Below are 22478 nucleotides of genomic sequence, written 5' to 3'. Positions count from 1 at the left end.
CACTGAGCAAGGCCAGGGATCGAACCCACAACCTTATGGTTCCTAGTCGGATTCATTAACCACTGCGCCACAACGGGAACTCCTCTTTTTTTTTCTTTTTTTTTTTTTAGTAGTTAACTCCTTTTATTTATTATTTTTTTTGCAGTTTTTTTAAATTTATTTTTTCATTTTTTTATTACTCAAATGAATTTATCACATCTGTAGTTGTATAATGATCATAACAATGTGATTTCACAGGATTTCCATCCCACAGCCCAGAAAAACATTTAGAAATGTTAGAAAACATTTATTTATTTAGAAATGTTTTCTAAAGACCTGAATTTGACTGTTTCTCTTTCTTCTCATTTCAGCTGTGAAAATCCTGTTTCTCTTTGAGGCAAGGTGATTATCAACAGCCTTAAGGCAAGGAGGTGGGGGAAGGGTGGAAGATAAAAAAAATGTTTCCATCTTGGCTTTTCATCCCAACCCCCACCCTTAGTTCCTGAAGGTCTAGTGTATATCCCTTCAAATTGACAAAACTGTCTTCTGGAATTGTGACCTGTGACTTCCCAATTTTCACAAGCAAAAGCTTTGTTCTCACTCCTCATCTTAGAGGATTTTTCTGCAGAATCTGACACTATCGGTCATATAATATTTTCAGAAATTGAACTGCAACCATGAGAGGTGCTTCTGTAGGTAGCTGAACAGACAGAGGGCGCTGAGGGCATGCTTAGGAGGGTCTCCCTAGACCTCTGAGCTCCCTAGACCTCTGAACACAGGCCTGCTTGGACTATATTTTTCTTTTTTTGGCCACCCTGTGGAATACGGAGTTCCCAGGCCAGGGATCAGATCTGAGCCCCAGTTGCAACTTATGCTGCACCTGTGGCAATGCCAAATCCTTAACCCACTGTGCCAGGCCAGAGATCGAAACCTCCTGTGACCTGGCACTTTACAGATGCCTCCGATCCCACTGTGCCACAGCGGGAACTCTAGGAGCTTTGAGTAACTTCACACAGCCCTGCTTCTCCCTCTGCCTGAACTTTCTGCTCTACCAGGCTGCCTCTGTCCCCTGGTGCTGTCATCTCAGTTGGGCATTTTCTGTGAGTTCTTCGCTGGCTATGTTCTCTCTCTGCACTCTCTTGCTTACAGGATCTTCTGTTTTCTTATGACTTCTACCCTAATAAGTCCTTTGTCCCTGCATTTGTTCTCTCCTTGTCTCCAGAGCCAGCTTCTGTCGTCCTGCTGCTCTCTCCAGCACCTCACTTTTGCAGTCCCTTTTCTCTTGCTTCAAAAGAAGTCATTCAGCCTTGTGGGTTTTTTTTGTTTTGTTTTGTTTAAGGGCCGCACCCACAGCATATGGAGGTTCCCAGGCCAGGGGTCAAATCAGAGCTTACAGCTGCCGGCCTACACCACAGCCACAGCAACTCGGGATCCGAATAGGGTCAGCGACTTACACCACAGCTCATGGCAATGCTGGATCCCTGACCCACTGAGCAAGGCCAGGGATTGAACCCACATTCTCTTGGACTAGTCAGGTTCTTAACCTGTGAGCCACAATGAAATACTTACAATCACCCAAACTTGAATTCTCATAGGTGATTTGAATTGCTGTCTTTCCAGTCAGTTTAACAGGCCACTCACATCCTTAGTTTTCCATTACCAGTGCCACATTCAATGTTAGGTATTTACCAACTCATATTTTCACATCTACCTTTGCTAGTCTGTTTTCTCTTCCAGGCTTTGTCCATATTTCGACATACTTTTATACAGTTGTAGCCCAAATGCCCCTAAAATTTTGCTTTGTCCTTGTGTCAGTTAACAATGCTTTAACCCTGTTGCTGCACGGTCCATATAATACATGGTTTAAAAGGCTGCACACCTATGTACGCCAGCACTGATAACAATTCTTCAGCTGCTGAACACTGAGGTTGCTTCTAAGTCAAAAATCATGCTGCAGTGAGTATTTTGGCAGGCTATTTTCTAGGTAAATTCTTTAATTGCAAGAAACTAATTCAACTGGCAAACTTTCAGTGAGGATGCAGGAAATGTTGCAGAAAGGGAGGAAAGGTGATGGACCCTGGGAAAAGACTTGATTCTCAAATCAGGTGAGCCTCTTCCATGTGCTTCTGCCTGGGTGTGCTTCATTTTTCTCTCATTGCCAACCAGCTTTCTCTGTTACTCAGGCTCCATGTGGGAGCAGAGGGCTCCCTTCCCTCTTTCAACATTATATTTCTGTCTGTTTTTGACTGGAGTAGAATCTCTTTGTGGGAGTTCCCCTTGTGGCTTAGTAGGCTAAGGACCCAATGCCTCTGTGAGGATGTGGGATCGATCTCTGGTCTCATTCAGTGAGTTAAGGATCCCACTGAATCTTTTCCCACTAAAAAGAAAAAAAAAAGAAACAAAGGTTTTGAATCTGTTTAGCCTGAAAAAATTTATGGGTAGGTTTGGCCACATTGTCTTATTTTTAGAGAAATTCTACATGAAGTTCCCTTTCAGGGAAAACAAAAATAAAAGCTGCACTCTGCTTTTCAGGTGAACCAATGTGGGTAAGACTTTTGGTGCCATTCTGATTGGTGGAAAGTGATGTTTTGTTATTTCATTTTATTTTATTTTGTCTTTTTAGGACCGCATCCACAGCATTTGGAAGTTCCCAGGCTAGGGGTCCAATCGGAGCTGCAGCTGCCAGCCTATGCCACAGCCATAGCAATGCCAGATCTGAGCCACAACTTTGACTTACACCGCAGCTCAAGACACCATTGAGGCCAGGGATTGAACCTTCATCCACATGGACACTAGCTGGGTTTGCTATCACTGAGCCGTGATGGGAACTCCTGGAAACTGATATTTTGAATATCACCCTGAGTGAAACACCTTTAGAATGTCTGGGTTTTAACTGAAATCGCTTCTTGACATTTCCAACAGGCTGATTTACCTGCAAAGTGTGCTGCTATCACAAAGTCAGACTGTTGGATGGGTTGTATTGTACCGTGCATTGTATTGAGGCAGAATGGCTATTAAATGCAAATGTTTTATTTCATTATTACTGTGTGCCCCTCCCCCACAGTCATTAGTGACAGGATTAGAAAACAGAAGAGCTCAGAAAATAATTTTAAATAAAAAATAACATGGGGGGGGGAGTTCCCATCATGGCTTAGTGGTTAACAAATCCGACTAGGAACCATGAGGTTGCAGGTTTGATCCCTGGCCTTGCTCAGTGGGTTAAGGATCTGGTGTTGGCATGAGCTGTGGTGTAGGTCGAAGACTCGGCTCGGATCCCGAGTTGCTGTGGCTCTGGCATGGGCTGGCGGCTACAGCTCTGATTAGACCCCTAGCCTGGGAACCTCCATATGCCACGGGAGCAGCCCAAGAATTGGCAAAAAAGCCAAAAAAATAAATAAATAACATGGGTTAGGATACAGCTTTCTTTGATACTCAAACTGAGATTGAACTTGCCATGAGGTAACTCCTATTTCTACTGTACGTAGAGGATTCTGACATAGGTGATCATCATTACAGTGGATTCAACTTAAGCAAGTAGTGTTTCATTTAACAGTTCGCCTAACTTTCAAGATAATTGAAAGTTGGAGTTCCCGTCGTGGCTCAGCGGAACCACGAATCTGACTAGCATCCATGAGGATGCAGTTCGATCCCTAGCCTCAATTAGAGGGTTAAAGATCTGGCGTTGCCATGAGCTGTGGTGTAGGTTGCAGACATGGCTTGGATCTGGCATTGCTGTGGCTGTGGCATAGGCCGGCGGCTACAGCTCTGATCAACCCCTAGCCTGGGAACCTCCATATGCCGTGGGTGCGGCCCTTAAAAAAAGACAAAAAAATAATAATTGAAAGGTAAGTAGGGCAGGTAAGTCCAATATTGTTGATGAGAAAGCCAAAACAGGAGGGTTAAATGATCTGCTCCACATCAAACAACTAGTGAGCAGAAGATTAGGATGAGAACTGGGTGCTCCTGATTCCCCAGCCACTGATTTCCCACTGGAACATTTATCATGGTTACATAATCTGGTACATAGACCCTCTTAACCATGGAGCCAAAGACTGGGAACACACGGATGGACACTGTTATTAATTTTCCAGAATTTAATGGAAATCTGAGATACTTTCCTTCATTTTGTTTATTAAAAGTACTACTATGCATCTACAAAAAGGGCATAATCCAATGGTACCCAGTCTATACCAACATAGAATAATCGTATAGACATATTCTTAATACTTTTTACTTCAACATGCTTTTTTTTTTTTTTTTCTTTAAGGGCTGCACCCACAGCATGTGAAGTTCCCAGGTGGCTAGGGTCAATCCAAGCTCCAAGCCGCATCTGCGACCCACACCACAGCTCACCACAATGCCAGATCCTTAACCCACTGAGCAAGGCCAGGGATTGAACCCACAACCTCATGGTTCCTAGTCGGATTCGTTAACCACTGAGTCACGACGGGAACTCCTACTTTTAAATTTTTTAATTTATTTTCATTTTTTATTTTTTAGGCTGTGCCCACAGTAAGTGGAAATTCCCAGGCCAGGTATCGAACCTGTGCCACTGCACAGACCCAAGCTGCTGCAGTGACAATGTTGGATTTTTAACCCGCCGTGCCACAAGAGAACTTCCCAAGACGTATTTTTAAATGAAGAAACGTGAGATACTGTATAGTATGCACACTATTTGTATATTTTAAAAGGGCTGGGGAGAATGTGTGAATTTGTGTTTATTTGCTTCCATATGCCTGGAATATCTCTGGAAGGATGTATATAAAACTAGACAAATTGGATTGCCTCCAAGGAGAAGAATAAGGCAACAAAGCATAAAAGAAATGGAATTTGAACTTATGCTCTTTTGTACCAATCCATCTATTTTTTTAAAAAGGTAATGAGAAATTTTTCAATGTATTCTTAGGAAATAATCTCTAAGTTATATATATGCATATATAATATATAATTTAGATTAGGTATATAGTATCTATATTATTATTATATTTATTGTCTATATTATAATTATGTGTGGCCAGGGATCAAACCTGGGCCACAGCAGTGACCTAAACTGCTGCAGTGACAATGCCAGATCCTTAACCCACTGCACCACAAGCGAACTCCATCTAAGTTATATATATATGATACATGTATGTGTTTCTTTTTTTTTTTGCTTTTGTCTGTTTAGGGCCGAACCCACGGCATGTGGAGGTTCCCAGGCTAGGGGTCTAATAGGAGCTACAGCTGCTGGCCTACACCACAGCCACAGCAAGCCAGATCCAAGCCACCTCTGTGACATAGACCACAGCTCACGGCAACACCAGATCTTCAACCCACTGAGTGAGGCCAGGAATCGAACCCGAAACCTCATGGTTCCTAGTTGGATTCATTTCCGCTGCACCACTATGGGAACTCCTATATGTGTATATATTTTTATGGCTACACCCATGGCATATAATGGTTCCAGGCTAGGGGCTGAATAGGTGCTGGAGCTGCTGGCCTACACCACAGGCACAGCAATGCCAGATCTGAGCCTTGTTTGGGACCCACACCCCAGTTCATGGCAATGCCAGATCCTTAACCCACTGAGCAAGGCCAGAGATCCAATCTGCAAACTCATGGTTCCTAGTCAGATTCGTTAACCACTGCACCACAATGGGAACTCCTTAAGTTACATTTTTAAGGTAGGTAAATCTGACAGCATTCCATTTACAAAACAACAGTGGGGAGGACTGTGTGTCTTTGCTTCTGTGTGCATAGCTCTCTGAAAGAATATACAGGAAATGGTAACACTGATTTGCCTCTAGAGATAAAAATGGGCAGGAGAGGACAGAAGCAGAGGAGCTCTTTAACTATGTAACCTTCTGTACATTTTCAATGCAGACTATGAATTTATTTCCTTTTCAACCAAATTAAGAAAAGTGAAAAAAAATTAGCCCCCAAATAAATTGCCCTCACCTTGTAATTTTTTTTCTTTAAAATATTCAGTAGCTTTCCAGATACTCTCTGGCTAAAATCCAAATTTCTTAACTTGACATTTGGATTCTTTTTATAACTTGGTCTCATTATTTCCTGCTTGGAGCTTTCTGTTCTACTGAAAGCATTTTTCACTCTCGCTTCATAATTGCGTACTTTCTGGCATTTCTTTATTCTTTGCTCCCTCTTCCCCAGCCATTAGACAGCAGCTCAGGCTCACTGCTATGATGTTTTCCTGGAACCATCCAGCCCTCAGAGGTTTCTCTCTCCTCCACTTCCCTATAACAATTTACTGTCTGCCCTACACATTTGGCCCTTATCCAAAACCCTCTTGCTTTTCAAAGGTATGTGCACTCTGTCCCCAAATAAGATTCCCAAATCCTTGTGGGCAGTAGCTGAGGAGGAGAGTTTTCTGAAACTCCCTTCTTCTGGCAGAACTTTATGCTTGGTTCCAGTGATGTTTTTTAACTAATCTCTTCTTTGTAGAAATTGTACTCCACTCATAGGCTTGCCTGACATACTTAAGAATTTCAAGCCATATCGTGGCAATTAAAAATTATCTATCCACCCAAAAACATGGTAGCAGAAAAAGAGAGGACAGAGTAAGAGTTTAAACTCATGAAAGCACATGGTGATTGAATATTGGTATATTTTTAAGTATACCATTTCTGGAAAACAAGATGCATGACAAAATTGTTTCCTCTTTTTCATTTTGGTGTGCATATTTGGCTGCATTTTTAAAAATAGGCCCTATTTTCCTTAAGACCATGGTGAATTAATTAGTTTTTCTGATCTATCATCAACTAGTTCTTGAGGTCTTTGTTTTGGATAAATGGCAGAATTGGATTTAAACCTTGGCAATTCAGGAAAAAATAAATAAATAAAATAATAAGACATGGAAACAACCTAAATGTTAACCAGCAGATGAATGGATTAAGAAGATGTGGTACATGTATACAATGGAGTATTATTTAGCCATAAAAAGAACCAAATAGGAGTTTGTGTCGTGGTGCAGTGGTTAGCGAAGCTGACTAGGAACCATGAGGTTGCAGGTTCAATCCCTGGCCTTGCTCAGTGGGATAAGGATCTGGTGTTGCCGTGAGCTGTGGTGTAGGTCGAAGACGTGGCTCAGATCCTGTGTTGCTGTGGCTCTGGCGTAGGCCCGCAGCTACAGCTCTGATTAGACCCCTAGCCTGGGAACCTCCATATGCCTTGGGAGTGGCCCTAGAAAAGGCAAAAAGACAAAAAAAAAAAAAAAAAGAACCAAATACTGCCATTTGAAGCAACCTGGATGCATCTAAAGGTTATCATATTACATGAAGTAAAGTCAGAAAGAGAAAGACAAATATCATATATCCATATACTTATATGTGGAATCTAAAATATGGCATAGGAGTTCCTGTTGTGGCTCAGTGATGTTGTCTCTGTGAGAATGTGGGTTTGATCCTTGGCCTCACTCAGTGGGTTAAGGATCCACTGTGTCTGTGGCATTGGCCGGCAGCTGCAGCTTCAGTTCTACCCTTGGACCAGGAACTTCCATATGCCGCAGGTGTGGCCATAAAAAGAAAAAAAAAATATGGCACAAATGAACCTATTTACAAAACAGAAACAGACTTGCAGATGTAGAGAATAGATTTGTGATTGCCAAGGGGGAGGGAGACGGACTGGTAGTTTGGGGTTAGTAGATGCAAACTATTACATTTAGAATAGATAAGAATAGACAATAACTTCCCACTGTACAACACAGGGAACTATATCCAGTCTCCTGAGATAGACCATGATGGAGAAGAATTTTTTTTTGTCTTTTTGCCTTTTCTAGGGCCGCTCCCAAGGCATATGGAGGGTCCCAGGCTAAGGGTCTAATCAGAGCTGCTGCCCACGGCTTAGGCCAGAGCCACAGCAACACGAGATCCGAGCCGCACCTGAGACCTACACCACAGCTCACAGCAATGCCGGATCCTTAACCCACTGAGCGGAGCCAGGAATCAAACCTGCAACCTCATGGTTCCTAGTTGGATTCATTTCCACTGCGCCACGACGGGAACTCCCTGGAGAAGAATATTTCAAAAAAGAATGTATAAGAAGAAAAAAGAATGTGTATATATGTATAATCGAGCCACTTGCTGTAAGCAGAAATTGGCACATTGTAAATTATATTTTAATAAAACTAAAAAACATAAAAATACAATAAACCTTGGCAAGTTGACTTTCAGATCCATGTGCCTTTTAAGCCTGTGTTCTTTTATTTATAGCAGTGGATATATGTTAGGTTCCCTCCATGGTGCAACACTGTATTCAGGTTTAATGGACACAGAATGTAAACTATACTCCTTGAGGAGCTTACACTTTATTGCATGTTGCATCAGTCTGTCCCTTGTTCACTCTGCGGCCGTGTATGTGGTAGATGCAGACAATTCTTAGAAAGCTGTTGATATGCAGCCTTGGAACTAAAGAAGAGATTCTGAGAAAGGTAGATCTTTAAAACAAACCAGTAAGAACAAAGGTGCAAGCAACAAACAATAATAGAAATATCTTACCTTTGCTTAAGTCTTTTAATTAAATTCCGTATTTCATGCATATCATCTCTTCATCTTTATAATAACTGACTGAGGTGCATATTATTACTATTTTTATTATTATTAATCTTTTTAGGGCTGCACCCTTGGCATATGGAAGTTCCCAGGCTAAGGGTTGAATTGGAGCTGTAGCTGCCAGCCTACACCATAGCCACAGCAACGCAGGATCTGAGCCATATCTTTGACCTACACCAGAGCTCATGGCAATGCCAGATCCTTCACCCACTGAGAGAGGCCAGGGATTGAACGCACGTGACTCAGGGATACTAGTTGGGTTCGTTACTGCTGAGCCACATGGGAACTCCAAGGTGCAGGTTTTTGTTATCTTCTTGTGTGGATGAGAAAAAGGAATCCGAGAGGTTAAACAACTTGGCCATGATCACACAGTTAACTGACAGAGCCAGGATTCAAATGCAGAGGTTCTGCCCCTTTAGTCCTTGTGTTTAATCTTGATGTGATGTTATTATTTTTCCAAAGATTAGTCACATGGACAAGTAACTTGTCTTACTCTAATTAGATCACAGAACCTTTAAGTGGAAGACTGCATCTCATTTTCTTAAGGGTCTCCTCCACACATAATTGTCCAGAATACGAGGAACTCAATATTCCAGAACGAATGAATGCATGAAAACAATTATGGTTTATAAATGCGGTATTAATAAGACTATCATGTTCAGATTTAAAATTCAACCAACCGGAGTTCCCGTCGTGGCGCAGTGGTTAACGAATCCAACTAGGAACCATGAGGTTGCGGGTTCGGTCCCTGCCCTTGCTCAGTGGGTTAACGATCCGGCGTTGCCGTGAGCTGTGGTGTAGGTTGCAGACGCGGCTCGGATCCCGCGTTGCTGTGGCTCTGGCGTAGGCCGGTGGCTACAGCTCCGATTGGACCCCTAGCCTGGGAACCTCCATATGCCGCGGGAGCGGCCCAAGAAATAGCAACAACAAAAGACAAAAGACAAAAAAAAAAAAAAAAAAAAAAATTCAACCAACCAAATACATACCAGCCAGTGTCATGGGTGCAAAAAATATGAAGTTTTGGTGGATTGGAGATAATGTCCATTGCAGGCTTGGCATAGGGAGCTGTCCAATACATGATACTTTCGTAAATACACTCACGTGTTCTGATATAATTTTTGTCACACACAACTCTGTTATGGTAGTGTATTAGTCTGCTCATGCCACCATGACAGAACACCACAGACCAGGTGGCTTCAACAAGAGGCTTGTTTTCTCACAGTTCTAGGGGCTCAAAGTCCTAGATTGAGGTGCAGACTTGCTGGCTTGCAGGCAGCCCCTTTCTCATTGTATTTTCACATGGCCTTTCTTCTGTGTGCATGCGGACAGAGAACTCTAGCGTCTCTTTCTCTTACAAGGAGTGGCCCTGTCAGATCAGGCTCCCACTCTTAAGCCCTCCTTTAATCTTAATTACCTTTTTAAAGGCCCTTTCTCCAAACCCCTCCACAGGGGGTTGAGGCATCAACAGCTGAGTTTGAGAACATAATGATTTCTTTTCTTCCAGTCCATTGTTTACTTCTCTCCTATAAGGCAGTGGTTAACATTCAAATTCTGGAACAAGAGGTTTGGGTTTAGACCCTACTTTTACCACTGACCAGCTCTATGAAATTGGGCAAATTTACTTCACTTCCCCATGCCTCAGTTTCTTCATCTATAAAATGAGGTTTTTAGTACAGATCTCATCTCACAGAGTGGCAAGGATTCAACCAAGGAATGTGAGCAAGCACAGTACATATATACACTAAGTGCCCAGTAAATATTAGTTAATATTTTACTTGGTTTTCTGAGTGTAGTTGCCCACCAGGAAAAAGAATGTCAATTCTTTTGCAAAGTATTTGAGATACCTGTTCTAGGTTAAGTAGCATAATTAAGCAAGGCTGTTAGTTCCTGATACAATTCATTGGAGTTCCCGTCGTGGCTCAGTGGTTAATGAATCTGACTAGGAACCATGAAGTTGCAGGCTTGATCCCTGGCCTTGCTCAGTGGGTTAAGGATCTGGCGTTGCCGTGAGCTGTGGTGTAGGTCGCAGACGAGGCTCGGATCCTGCATTGCTGTGGCTATAGCGTAGGCCAGTGGCTCCAGCTCCGATTAGACCCCTAGCCTGGGAACCTCCATATGCCGGGGGAAGCGGCCCTAGAAAAGGCAAAAAGGCCAAAAAAAAAAAAGAAAGAAATTAAAAAGTCCTAGACCTGGGGTCAAAAGCTCAAATATCCACAGCGGTCAGGCAGTTACTTAATCATAAGCGGAGAACTTCACAGATAAACCAAAGGCTAGGCTCCACCACAGACTTAACGGAATTCCTAGGATTTGGTCCCAGGCAGCAGTAGGACCCCAGCAGAAACATGCCTTTAAATCTCATTTTATTCTATTGTGCAGCCAGGAGTGGGAGCCACTGCAATCCTAAACCACTAAGGGCAGGATGGATGTTGATTGTTGCCATGGGGTTGGCCAACTTTTCTGAAAAAGTCCAGATTTTCATGTGAAGTTTCCTAAACTTTAAAATGTTGGCAAGTAATTTAAAACGTTAAATAAGCAAAACAAATACTCTAGAAGTGAAATAAAACATAAATAGGGGCCTTTCTGGGCGCCAGTTTCTTTGCAGTTAAACATTCAGTTTGAAGAAACAAAATGATAGGGACGGAAGTTAACTTGTCCAAGATTACCCGGCAAGTCAGAGTAAGAGTCTGGACTAAAACTCAGTCCTCTTTAATTTCCTTAGTGTCCCTTCTATGTTCGGTAAAGAACACTTCAAGATACACTTTAAAAGAATGGGTTAAGGACTTCCCCTTGTGGCTCACAACATAACTACTCAGCATTGTCTCCATAACGACTCTGCTTCGATCCCTAGCCCGGGAAACCCGCTTTGCTGCGGCAGGGGGCACATTTAAAAAAAAAAATGGGTAAAACTGTAGTTAAGAGACAGGGCGTTCAGGCCTGAAGGAATCCCAAGAGCAGTTGCCCCAAGAATGCGGCAATCAGGGAAACCATGCAAAAAACCGAAGAAAGAAAATTTAAAGCCTCCATCCGAGGAAAACCAACCACAGCATGCGCTCCCTACTGGCGAGGCCGCGGAGGGGCGAGGCAGGTCAAGAACGCAGAATTACGACCGCCGCTGGTGACGCTCACGACTCTGCCGTAAAGGCGTGTGTAGCGCATGCGCACCTCTTTTCTTTCTCGGATTCCCAGTGGGGTTGCGGCTGTGGTGTCTTGAGCGTGTCGCCCCGGTCGTCGCCATGGTGAAACTGAGCAAAGAGGCCAAGCAGAGGCTGCAGCAGCTTTTCAAGGGGGGCCAGTTTGCTATCCGCTGGGGCTTCATTCCTCTCGTCATTTACTTGGGTCAGTGGGAGAAGGACCTGGGAGGAGACAGGAAAGAGGGTGGAGAGGCTGAGACTCCATATTCGGCTTGGCGCGGGAGAGAGAAACGCGACCGTGCCGCGCACGTCCTTTGAGGCTGTCGGGTTAAGTGGGGTTGGCTTAATCTGAGTTCAAGTTCCTGTTCTTTCCTTCACTGTTTTTATGGTCTTTAGTAAATTACGTAATCTTTTCGTTTTGTTTGTACATCTGTGAAATAGAGGTGACTTGCTTCTCAGGATTATTGGGAGAGTTAGGACGACCTGATATATGTGAAAGCGACTAATTCGTTCTTTGGTGCTAGGTGATTTTTCAGGCATTTGTCCTCACCTCTCCAGGTGGGCCTGAGGCTCTTAGACCTCATGGATGGCCACTGCCTTGAGGCATGAAGTGACAGTTGCTGGCTGCCTCCGCCTTCTCATCTGTAGTAAAGGGTTTACATGTGAAAAAATAGAAGTTTAGGAAAGTTTGTTCCGTGCTCAAGGCCATGCAGCTATGAACTCAAACAGTGGGCATCGTGGTCCATACTCTTAACCACTGTGTTGTATTGCAAGGCTTTGTAAGTGCTCAGTGTATTTTTAACCTTAATTGCGCTATTCAGGCAGATAATGGAAATGAAAGCATTTCAGCTCTGTCAGTTTAAGCGTAAGTTTGACGTTTTCAAAGGTTCAGATTCGCATTTCAGAGTTCTCTGATTTTATTTTATTTTATTTATTTTATTTTATTTTATTTTATTTTATTTTATTTTATTTTATTTTATTTTATTTTATTTTATTTTATTTGTGTTTTGTCTTTTAGGGCCACACCCGCGGCGTATGGAGGTTCCCAGACTAGGGGTCTAATCAGAGCTGTTGCTGCTGGCCTCTGACGGAGCCACAGCAATGCCAGATCCGAGCTGTGGCTGCGACCTACGCCACAGCTTATGGCAATGCCGGATCCTTAACGCACTGACCGAAGCCAGGGATGGAACCTGCAACCTCATGGTTCCTAGTCTGATTCGTTTCTGGCTTCTCCACGACGGGAACGCCCCTGATGTTATTTATTTTTTTTTTGGCCTTTTTTTTTTTTTTTTTTTAATGGCTGCAAATGTGGCATGTGGAAGTTCCCAGGCTAGGGGTCTAATTGGAGCTACAGCTGCTGGCCTACACTACAGCTACAGCAACACAAGATCCAAGCCGCGTCTGCGACCTACACCACATCTCATGGCAACGCCGCATCCCCGACCCACTGAGTGAGGCCAGGGATCTAAATAGTATCCTCATGGATAGTAGTCAGATTTGTTTCCACTGTGCCATAAAGAGAACTCCCACTAGTCAGATTCTTAACCTGTTGAGCCGCAACAGAAACTCCTGAATGCATTTTTTTTTTTTTAAGAGCATTTACTTTCCCAGATTTTAGTGACTTTGTATATGTATCAAAGATTAGAGCAAGTAATTAGGACACCCTGCTCTCGTAGGTTGTGAATCATCTCTTTCTCCCAGACCCTCCCCCCAGCTTTTACTTAATGGTGGAAGGGCTCAGTTTGGCTAGGACAGGCTCTCCTTTTAGCTAAGGAAGGTTTGGGGGCTTTGATTCTTCTACTTCTTTGCACCACCTCCTTTCTCCATTATTGTGTATATTCAGTCCTGTTTTAGTCTGCTACTGCTTTCTTAGTCCCTGTGGTTTTGCTGCTGCTCTTTGGGTCTTTTCACATGCCTTTCCCTCCTCCCTTTTTTGAAATTCCTTTGCTACTACCAGAAAGTGGTGGTGGGTTGTTACAATCTGTCTATCAAGGGTTTTGCTCTCCTTTTCCACCCTAGAGTTTATTTTGTTTTTGTGCACACTGGCAGTATTCTCTTTACTAGGACCATCATGGTGATTTTTTTACCCTAGTGTCCAACTCAGGTGGAGATTATGTTAAAACTATTGTCTGTTTAGTACTTCTTCCTTGTTAATTATTATTTTTTTCCTTAAACTAACTAAAATTAATTTTATGTCTAACCTAGTTCCCATGTTTTACTTCTCTACCTTAGCTCTCACTAAAACCTGCAACTGCATATTGAATTTCTTGTATAACTTAGAATCAAACATACCTTTTAGAGCTTTAGGGTGTATAGTGGGAATATAGTGCTATAAAATAGGACAGACAGTGACATGATGATAAAGAATCTGGACATTTACCAACAAAAGGATTTTAATCAATTACCTGTTGGAAGACAGTTCTCCTTGGTGTCCTGAATTTCTACAAATCTTGTGAACAGAGGCTCTGACCACCCTTCGTTCCATATTTTCCTTTTAAAGATGTTTGTAGGGTGAACAGCTTTGAAAAATAGTACCAGAGCAAAGGGGAGACATGCTCACTGCCTGTTATAAAAGACTCTGGTTCCCCAGACTTAGAGTTCATCTCTTCAATGATGATACTCTGATCACAGTTAATGCTGAGAGTTATGAACTGTCCTTGTTTCTCTGTTGCAATCTTGTGTCTTCTACTAGCATCTGTGAAGCTGGAAGTCTTAAACAATGGGATTAAGTTTCAAACTCCACAGTTCTTGATGCCAATTCTAATTTTAATTGGTTATTTCAGCAAATTAGCATATATGCTGTCCAGTTAATAAATACATTTTAAAAGATAAAAAGTTTATTTAGTCATATTTGTGATAAAAGCATCGACTTGATTAGGTTGTTAATAACTTGAATTTTTTTTCCTCTCTATCAGCAATTTTTGGTTGCTTTATAAAAAGAGGAATTTGTAGGGGATAAAATAAGATATCTTCAGTTTCCTTAAAAAGTATAGTTAGGAATTCCCATTGTGGCTCAGCAGATTAAGGACCCAGCATAGTCTCTGTGAGGATGTGTGTTTGATCCCTGGCTTTGCTCGGTGGGTTAAGGATCTGGTGTTGCTGTAGCTGCAGCTCTGATTCAGCCCCTAGCCTGGGAACTTTCATATGCTGTCAGTGCAGCCTTAAAAAGGAAAAAAAAAAAAGTATAGTTAAAAGAAAATCTTTGTGCCTTGTAGTCCTTCATCCAGTATGACTTATTGGTGATGCCTTTTTTTGGGGGTATGACTAATAATGAAAGATAGTGCATGCCGAGGGCTACTGCGCAAAATGTATGTATTACGGGAATAAGGTAGTTAGTCTTCCCTGCTGGTTAGTCCTGTACATAATCTCATACTCTAGTGAAGATTCGAGACTGTTCTCTTGCATAGGAAATCTGGATAGTTCTATTAGATCTGGGTATCATTCTAGCTACCCTAGGTTGATTTAAAAAGTCTTGAGTATAAATTTTTTGGTCTGCTGGGGTTTTAATTAATATTCTTTCTCTTTCCTCCCCCGCCTCCAGGATTTAAGAGGGGTGCAGATCCTGGAATGCCTGAACCAACTGTTTTGAGGTACTGCTCTTAAAAATAAGCATTGCAGGGCAGATGTTCATATATTAGTATTGAATCATGGGAAGCAAAAGAGAAGTAGTGGTAGGCATTGTATTGGAGCTTTATCAGTCACATGTAGTTTTGGCCTGTTGGAAAACTGCAGCAGTTTGCAGACCACTGTAACTTATCAGGTAATTACATTTGCTCCCCTTCCTAGTTTTTATGCTGTACCATGTTATAACCATAATGAAGCCTATTTTAAAGGAAAAGAGTTAATTATCATTTTACCTCTTTCAAAGGTGAACTGTTTTTAATTCCTATATTTCCATCTTTTCCTTATTCAAATAAGGAAACAACCTTTTATAAGCGTATATAGAATTTTGTTTTTTAACCTAAAATTAGAGGTGATAGCCCAAATATTTTCCAGTTGTTGATTGCTTAGGTTTTTCAGGTTTTCAGTATTTTAAATAACAATGTTAGAAATATTTTAATGTGCATAGATTTTTATAGGTTTTTATTTATTACCTTGTAAATTCTCATGGGATTAATAAGTCGAAGTGTATGAACATTTGTGACTGTGAAAATACACTGTCAAATCTCCTTTCTCAGAAACAACCTTGCCAGTGTTGCATAAGCACCTGTGAAAACTTCTGCATAAACACAAATTACAGACTACATATTCATATATGTGTGTGTGTGTGTGTGTGTGTGTGTGTGTGTGTGTGTGTGTGTCTATGGGTGAAGCCAGAATCTGGAACAGGCAGGATTGCTCAGTAGAAAAAACTGATACGGCACTATGATGACTAGAACCCCTGCATAGGTACCATGGGGTTTCAGCTTGACCCTCTGTCTTAGAGACGTTTTCTTGTGGCTTGTCCTAATACATTTTTCACTGGCTAGTCTAGGTCTTCAGTTTCTTCAGACTCCTAAACTAAGCCACTTTTTTCTACAATGGGCAGAAATAATAATAGTCATAGTATAGTTATTTACAGTGTTACCAACCACTGTTTTAAGTGCTTTGTTGTATACAGTATCTCTATAATTGTTACTTCATTACAGTCAGTAGGTGGTGGAGTATGTCCGTCTCCAAGACTTGCACACTTTCCACTGGGTCACATGACCTCCTCCAGATAATCTGACCTCTTACTCAGCACTGCGCCTTGTCAGCCTCTCCTTTCTCAAAACAAGAGTTTTTTTCTTTCAGGGCTACCACCATATGTGCCCTCCATGTGTCTGTCTGTCTTTCCTTCCTTCCTTCCCTTTTTTTTTTTTTGGCCTTTTTAGGGCCACACCCTCAGCATATGGAGGTTCCCAGGCTAGGGGTCTAATCAGAGCTGCAGCTGCCAGCCTATAGCACAGCCACAGCAATGCAGGATCTGAGCTGCATCTTCGACCTTTGACCTACACCACATCTCATGGCAACACCGGATCCTTAACCCACTGAGTAAGGCTAGGGATCGAACCTGCATCCTCATGGATACTATCCAATTCATTACCAGAGCCACGATGGGAACTCCCACTTGTCCATTTCTGCAGTTACTGTCTTTTCCCTGATAAAGTTCTTTGGTACACGGTCTTCACTCATTGTTTCCTTTCCTCACTCCCCTTTTTCTTTAACCTTTTATGGTATAATTTTTTTTTTTTTGGTCTTTTGTCCTTTTAGTGCTGTGCTTAGGGCATTTGGAGGTTCCTGGGCTAGGGGTCTAATTGGAGCTGTAGCCACCAGCCTACACCAGAGCCATAGCAGCTTGGGATCCAAGCCGAGCCTGCAGCCTACACCACAGGTCACGGCAATGCCAGATCCTTAACCCACTGAGCGAGGCCAGGGATCGAACCCCACAATCTCATGGTTCCTAGTCGGCTTTGTTTCTGCTGTGCCATGACGGGAACTCCCTATGGTATGATTTCTTAAAACTGCTTCTAGGAGTTCCCTGGTGGTGAAGCAGGTTAAGGATTCAGCATTGTCACTGCTGTGGTGTGGGTTTGATCCCTGGTCCTGGATGTTCCCTGTGCCTCTGGTGCAGCCTGAAAAGTAACTGCTTTCAGAGATCCCTACCAAGCTCTGTGTTTTCAGCCTTTACTCTTGGAACTACCAGGCTACTTTTTTGTAAAGTGAGGACTCAAGGTAACATCTGCTACTGAGTAGCCGGTTGACCTTAGACCAGTTATTTCTCTAATAACTGGGAAACAGTACCTAGAAAACATTGTCAGAGATGGGGCTACCTGGCCAAGCTGTGTAAACATTTTCCAAGCAAGGGAAATTATCATCGAATACTTTCCCCCAAGAGGCCATTAACCTTTCTAAGATAAAGTTTCCTCTTTTGTAAATTGAGGATGATACCTACTTTATCTTAGTCTTATTCAATCCTCATTGCCTTGGCAGTGATTAAGACTGTGTGTGTAAAATATTAACAGTGCTTGACAAGTAATGTGTGAGCAGTTAGCTATTAATAATAATTTTTAAAATTAATAATAATTTTTAATCTTTTCTATGTCATCTCCTTTACCCCACTTCTTCTCCAGTGAGAGCTATACTCTAGCTGTGTGGTACTGCATGCTAATCCCAGAAGAAACTCTTTTTTATGCCTTTGTATGCTTGTTCTCTCTCAGCCTGGAATACTTTTTCCCCCTCAGTTTCACTTGACGAAAACCTGCTTCTAGAAAAACCCAATCTCAACTCTCACCCTGTCCCTAAGACTTTTCCCCCTTCTCCTAAATGAAACTGCTCTGTTCTTTTTGTGTTCCTATAGTATTCTTTCTTGTCTGTCATTCCCCACCTTGTGTTATGCTTATTGCTTATTTATATTCTATTTTGTTGTGTATGTACCTAAGGTAGCTGCCAACTACTTTGGCAGCCCTTTTTAAGTGTTGGATTAACTTAATTAAATGATCCTAACCTCTTGGTGGTCTTGGGACAGGAATAGCCTGCCTGTTTTTAAACTGGAGTTGAGTGTTGGGAAATACCAGGTGGTCCAGGATCCAGAGGTGGGGATGGAATGTGCCCTTCTCTTGTATTAACTTGTATTGACTTCAGTTATCCCACCAAGAGTTGACCCTTCAAAGTTGAGGACTAATCCCTGTGTGGCCTTGCTGGACCCATCATTGTTTCCGTGAGGATGCAGGTTTGATCCCTGGCCTTGCTCAGGGGGTTAATGATCTGGCATTGCCACAAGCTACAGCATAGGTTCAGATACAGCTTGGATCTGGTATTGATGTTGCTGTGGCTGTGGAATAGGACTCAGCTACAGCTCCAATTTGACCCCTATCCCCGGGAACTTCCATATGCTGCAAATGTGGCCGTTTTAAAAAAAAATATATATATATATATATATATATATATATATATATATATTTATATATACACATATACACACACACAAAGTTGCAGACTAGATGAGGCAACTACTGACCTGCTTTTTCATTTCTTCACCTGATTGTCATCTTAGTGCTCCTCTCCTTTCTGGTGTGACAGTCATTCATTCTTTTCTGTCATCGGGGACATTTTCTGTTTCTCTCCAGGGGTATTTTTGATTTAGGAAGAAATTGAGGAGTGTCTGAAAAGGATTATGCTGCTTGCGCTGGGGAGACTGACTGAGAGGTTTTCCTGGGTTGCCTAGTCTGTACTCTGAAAGGAATAGACTTGTGTCTTGCTGGGGTTTTTATTAATGTAAATGCTATATTAATATAATACTTATTTAATTATAAAGTTTATTGTTTACATATAAATTTTTTAATATAATACTTATGAAAATGTAGTTCATGATTTACTGGTCTATTTTTCTTGTTGGCTTCCATGAGATTGTGTCTGCATTTGTCTTAGTGTCCTCTTCTTTCACTCAGGATGGCACATTATCCGTAGTTGGTTGATACGAATGTTTTTTTTTTTGTTTTTTGTTTTTGTTTTTTTTTTTTGTCTTTTTTGCCATTTTTTCCACGGCATATGGAGATTCCCAGGCTAGGGGTCGAATTGGAGCTGTAGCTGCCGGCCTATGCCAGAGCCACAGCAACGCAGTATCCGAGCCACATCTGCAACCTACACCACAGCTCACGGCGACGCTGGATCCTTAACCCACTGAGCAAGGGCAGGGACCGAACCCGCAACTTCATGGTTCCTAGTCGGATTCATTAACCACTGAGCCACGTAGGGAACTTTGATACAAATGTTTTATTTACAATGCACTACTTTAATGAATAAGGGCTAATATTTTAGTAAAACATTATTTAGGCAAAATATATGAGTACTAAGAATGATTGTTCCTGTTATCTGTATAAGGCCAGGGAAGATTTTTCATTTCTCTTTATCTTAGATGCTCACTACCATTGAAGAAGAGACCTTGATAAATGAATTATTTATTTATTTATTTATTTATTTGTTCTTTTGCCATTTCTAGGGCCGCTCCCGTGGCATATGGAGGATCCTAGGCTAGGATCTAATCAGAGCTGTAGCTGCTGGTCTACACCAGATACCCAGCAACGCGGAATCTGAGCCGCATCCGCAACCTACACCACAGCTCACGGCAACACTGAATCCTTAACCCACTGAGCAAGGCCAGGGATTGAACCCTCAACCTCATGGTTCCCAGTCGGATTCATTAACCACTAAGCCATGACGGGGACTCCCATAAATAATTTATTTTCATATCTTAACTATATGCAGAAATACTCAGGGTTTGATGGGAGATTTTGATACACTTTGGAAAACTGGAAATAGATGTATGTTGGTTTGTTTGACATGCAAAGGGAAAATACTTTCTAAAAATAAACAGAATGCTAAAATTGTCATTGTGTAATACAGTTTTATTTAGGTTGACATACTACTAGAAACTACCTTTTAAATCCACAGGACTTAGAAATGAAAGGCCTCTTGTCTCCTTCCTGAATCTAATAATGATACAGCTTTACTGTCTGGGTTCATCAATCCTTCATGTCAGTTTTTGATTGACCTCAGTTTATGTTTTCTTCTTTGTTTATAATAGGTGACTACAATAAAAAGTGACAAAACTATTTTTAAAGTCTCTTTAATTTTTTTTTCCTCTATGAGATTGATCCTTCTGCTGACTCCGAATTTGATAGATGAATAAACACAAACATAAATGTATAAAATCTTCTAGTTCTTGAGGTATGTTTAAGAAGCTTTTACCTTGGGGTTTAATTTATTTCTCCTCTTCACAAACATTTTAGCTTACTTTGGGGATAAAGGACTATTTGGTCATCTGGTTTTGGAAGCAGTCACTGCAGAGGAACAACATGGAAGGTGTGCATTCTGGCTGGGATAAGAGATGAGACATCGTTCAGACGTTCACCAGTTGGATGGCACAGGGCTCTTACTTCTCAGATGCATCTCTGGCAGAGTGGAACCTCTATTGACTTATTTATGATAGACTGTATTAAAATAAATGTTTTTAACAATGTTATGTCTTGAGTCCTTTTTGAATGGAACGCAATAGGATTGTTAGGTAAAAATTTAGCCTTTTGGTATTATTTCAAAAAAGGAATCTGTTTATGTGCCTAGCTGTTGCTTTAAAAATATGAAAATTCCCAAGTTAATTCCTGGTCACTCACTTAACATGGATTCCAGTTTCACTTTGCTGTGAATTAATAACTCCCTCTGTGATGGTAGTAAAAGTAGAGACAGCTCTCTGTGACAAACCAGGCCTTACTTCTGTATTGCATTAAAGTAATGTTCAGATTAAAAGAAGCAGGGTTCTTTGGCTCTGCTGTTGGGGGGTGGGAATGGCACTGGGAGTTGTGTGATTTGTGATTAAGTGTGAATCTAAGATCTCTCTCAATAGTGTTAGAAGCCTATAGAGATGGCTGGGCAGGACCTCATGGAGACTACACAGAATAGCAACACTTTCTATTTTCTGATAGAAGAAAAGTCATTTAACTAATGGGAACTAGTTTTCAGTTCGAGGTCCTGGTATCCTGGGACTTTACCTGTATTTGAAGTCCCCCTTCCTTTTTTTTTTTTTTTAATTTAGATTTTTCTGTAATTAAAAAAAATAGATGTTTACTTAATTTGGTGGAATTGTAATTAATATAGGAAGGTTAGGCCTGAAACAAGATTTGGGAGGAAACCATTGGCTTGAATGTTTTAAACATCCAGTGTTAAGTAGAGAATGATCATGAATATAATATCAGGTAAATGGAGCTGTCATCAGAAATTTCTTCCTTGTTTCTAATGTAAAACCCTTTCAGCCATTTAGGCCTATTTCCTCAAGTTGTTAACCTTTGCCATGGAGACCTAGAAGACTCTTAGGAGGCTTGTTGCATAAGGGGATTTTAAAGTGGAATTCTTGAGAACTGACTGCAGGGGAACCATTTTTGGTGTGCGCTTAATGTAATTGCTTTAATATCTCCATGAATCTAGGCACGTATGATCAGCTAAAATCTCTGAGCAGTTTTTAAATCCTCATAGAATTGCTTAAGATTGTGCCCTTTCCCCTGACACTCCCATCCTTGCTGCTAAATGTATTGTCAGTGAATTTTTGTTTAGTATTTTGGTGCAGTTTTTTTTTTTTTTTTCCTTTGTCACTTAGGGTTTTCAGAAATTGAGAAAATAAAGCTATGGCAAGTAAAAAATACTAAATAACATGGATAGTAAATGTAACTGTTTTTGTTCTTTTAGGAATTAACTTGTAGCTATGTATAAAACCCCAGGAAATTTTCAAATAAATCCAGAATTAAATAGAAAGGGACCAGTTCCTTGTTCTTACATGTGAGGAAGCTACAAGAACAGTATAAACATTTGTTCAAGGCAGCTAAGACATGAGACTGGTACACACTTTAATATCTGTGTACATCTGAAAGTTTGTGAAATGTTTATAACAGCTCCTATGTTTTATTGGATTTTAGTTGTTAGGGCAGTGCAATCTAGTTCACGCATCGGTCTCTGTTTTGTGCTAGACACTAGAGAGTCTTTACCGTTAAGATGATTTCTCACCTTGATTTTGCTTAGGCAAACACCAAGCTGATAGGACCCGATTTGAGTCCTGGCCCTGATGTTTAGTTCCTTAATCTTTAGACTTGAGTTGCTTCCACATGATAGGGGTAATACTTGTACCAATGTGTAATTCCCTAAAGCAGCGGTTGTCATAGCTCATTCCAGACTAGCATCACTCGGGACCTTGTTAGCAGTGCACATTTCTGAAGTCTTCCTCAGTCAGAATCTGGAGGTGAAGTTCAGTGATCTGTGTGTGTATTTTAATTACTTCAACCATTGTTTTAAATTAGACTTGTTGAGATAATTGTAG

General features: G+C 41.4%; 1 protein-coding gene across 1 annotated transcript; it reads left to right on the top strand.

Moving 5' to 3' along the window:
* TOMM7 (translocase of outer mitochondrial membrane 7) lies at nucleotides 11712-20634 on the top strand. The gene is given in 3 exon segments (NM_001097467.1): nucleotides 11712-11861; nucleotides 15198-15246; nucleotides 20407-20634. Coding segments are annotated over 3 exon segments (168 nt in total). The 5' UTR covers nucleotides 11712-11758; the 3' UTR covers nucleotides 20423-20634.

The sequence above is a fragment of the Sus scrofa genome, chromosome 9 (assembly GCF_000003025.6).
Source record: "Sus scrofa isolate TJ Tabasco breed Duroc chromosome 9, Sscrofa11.1, whole genome shotgun sequence".
In the NCBI taxonomy this organism is placed as follows: Eukaryota; Metazoa; Chordata; class Mammalia; order Artiodactyla; family Suidae; genus Sus; species Sus scrofa.
This window is presented reverse-complemented; position numbering and strand designations above follow the sequence as displayed.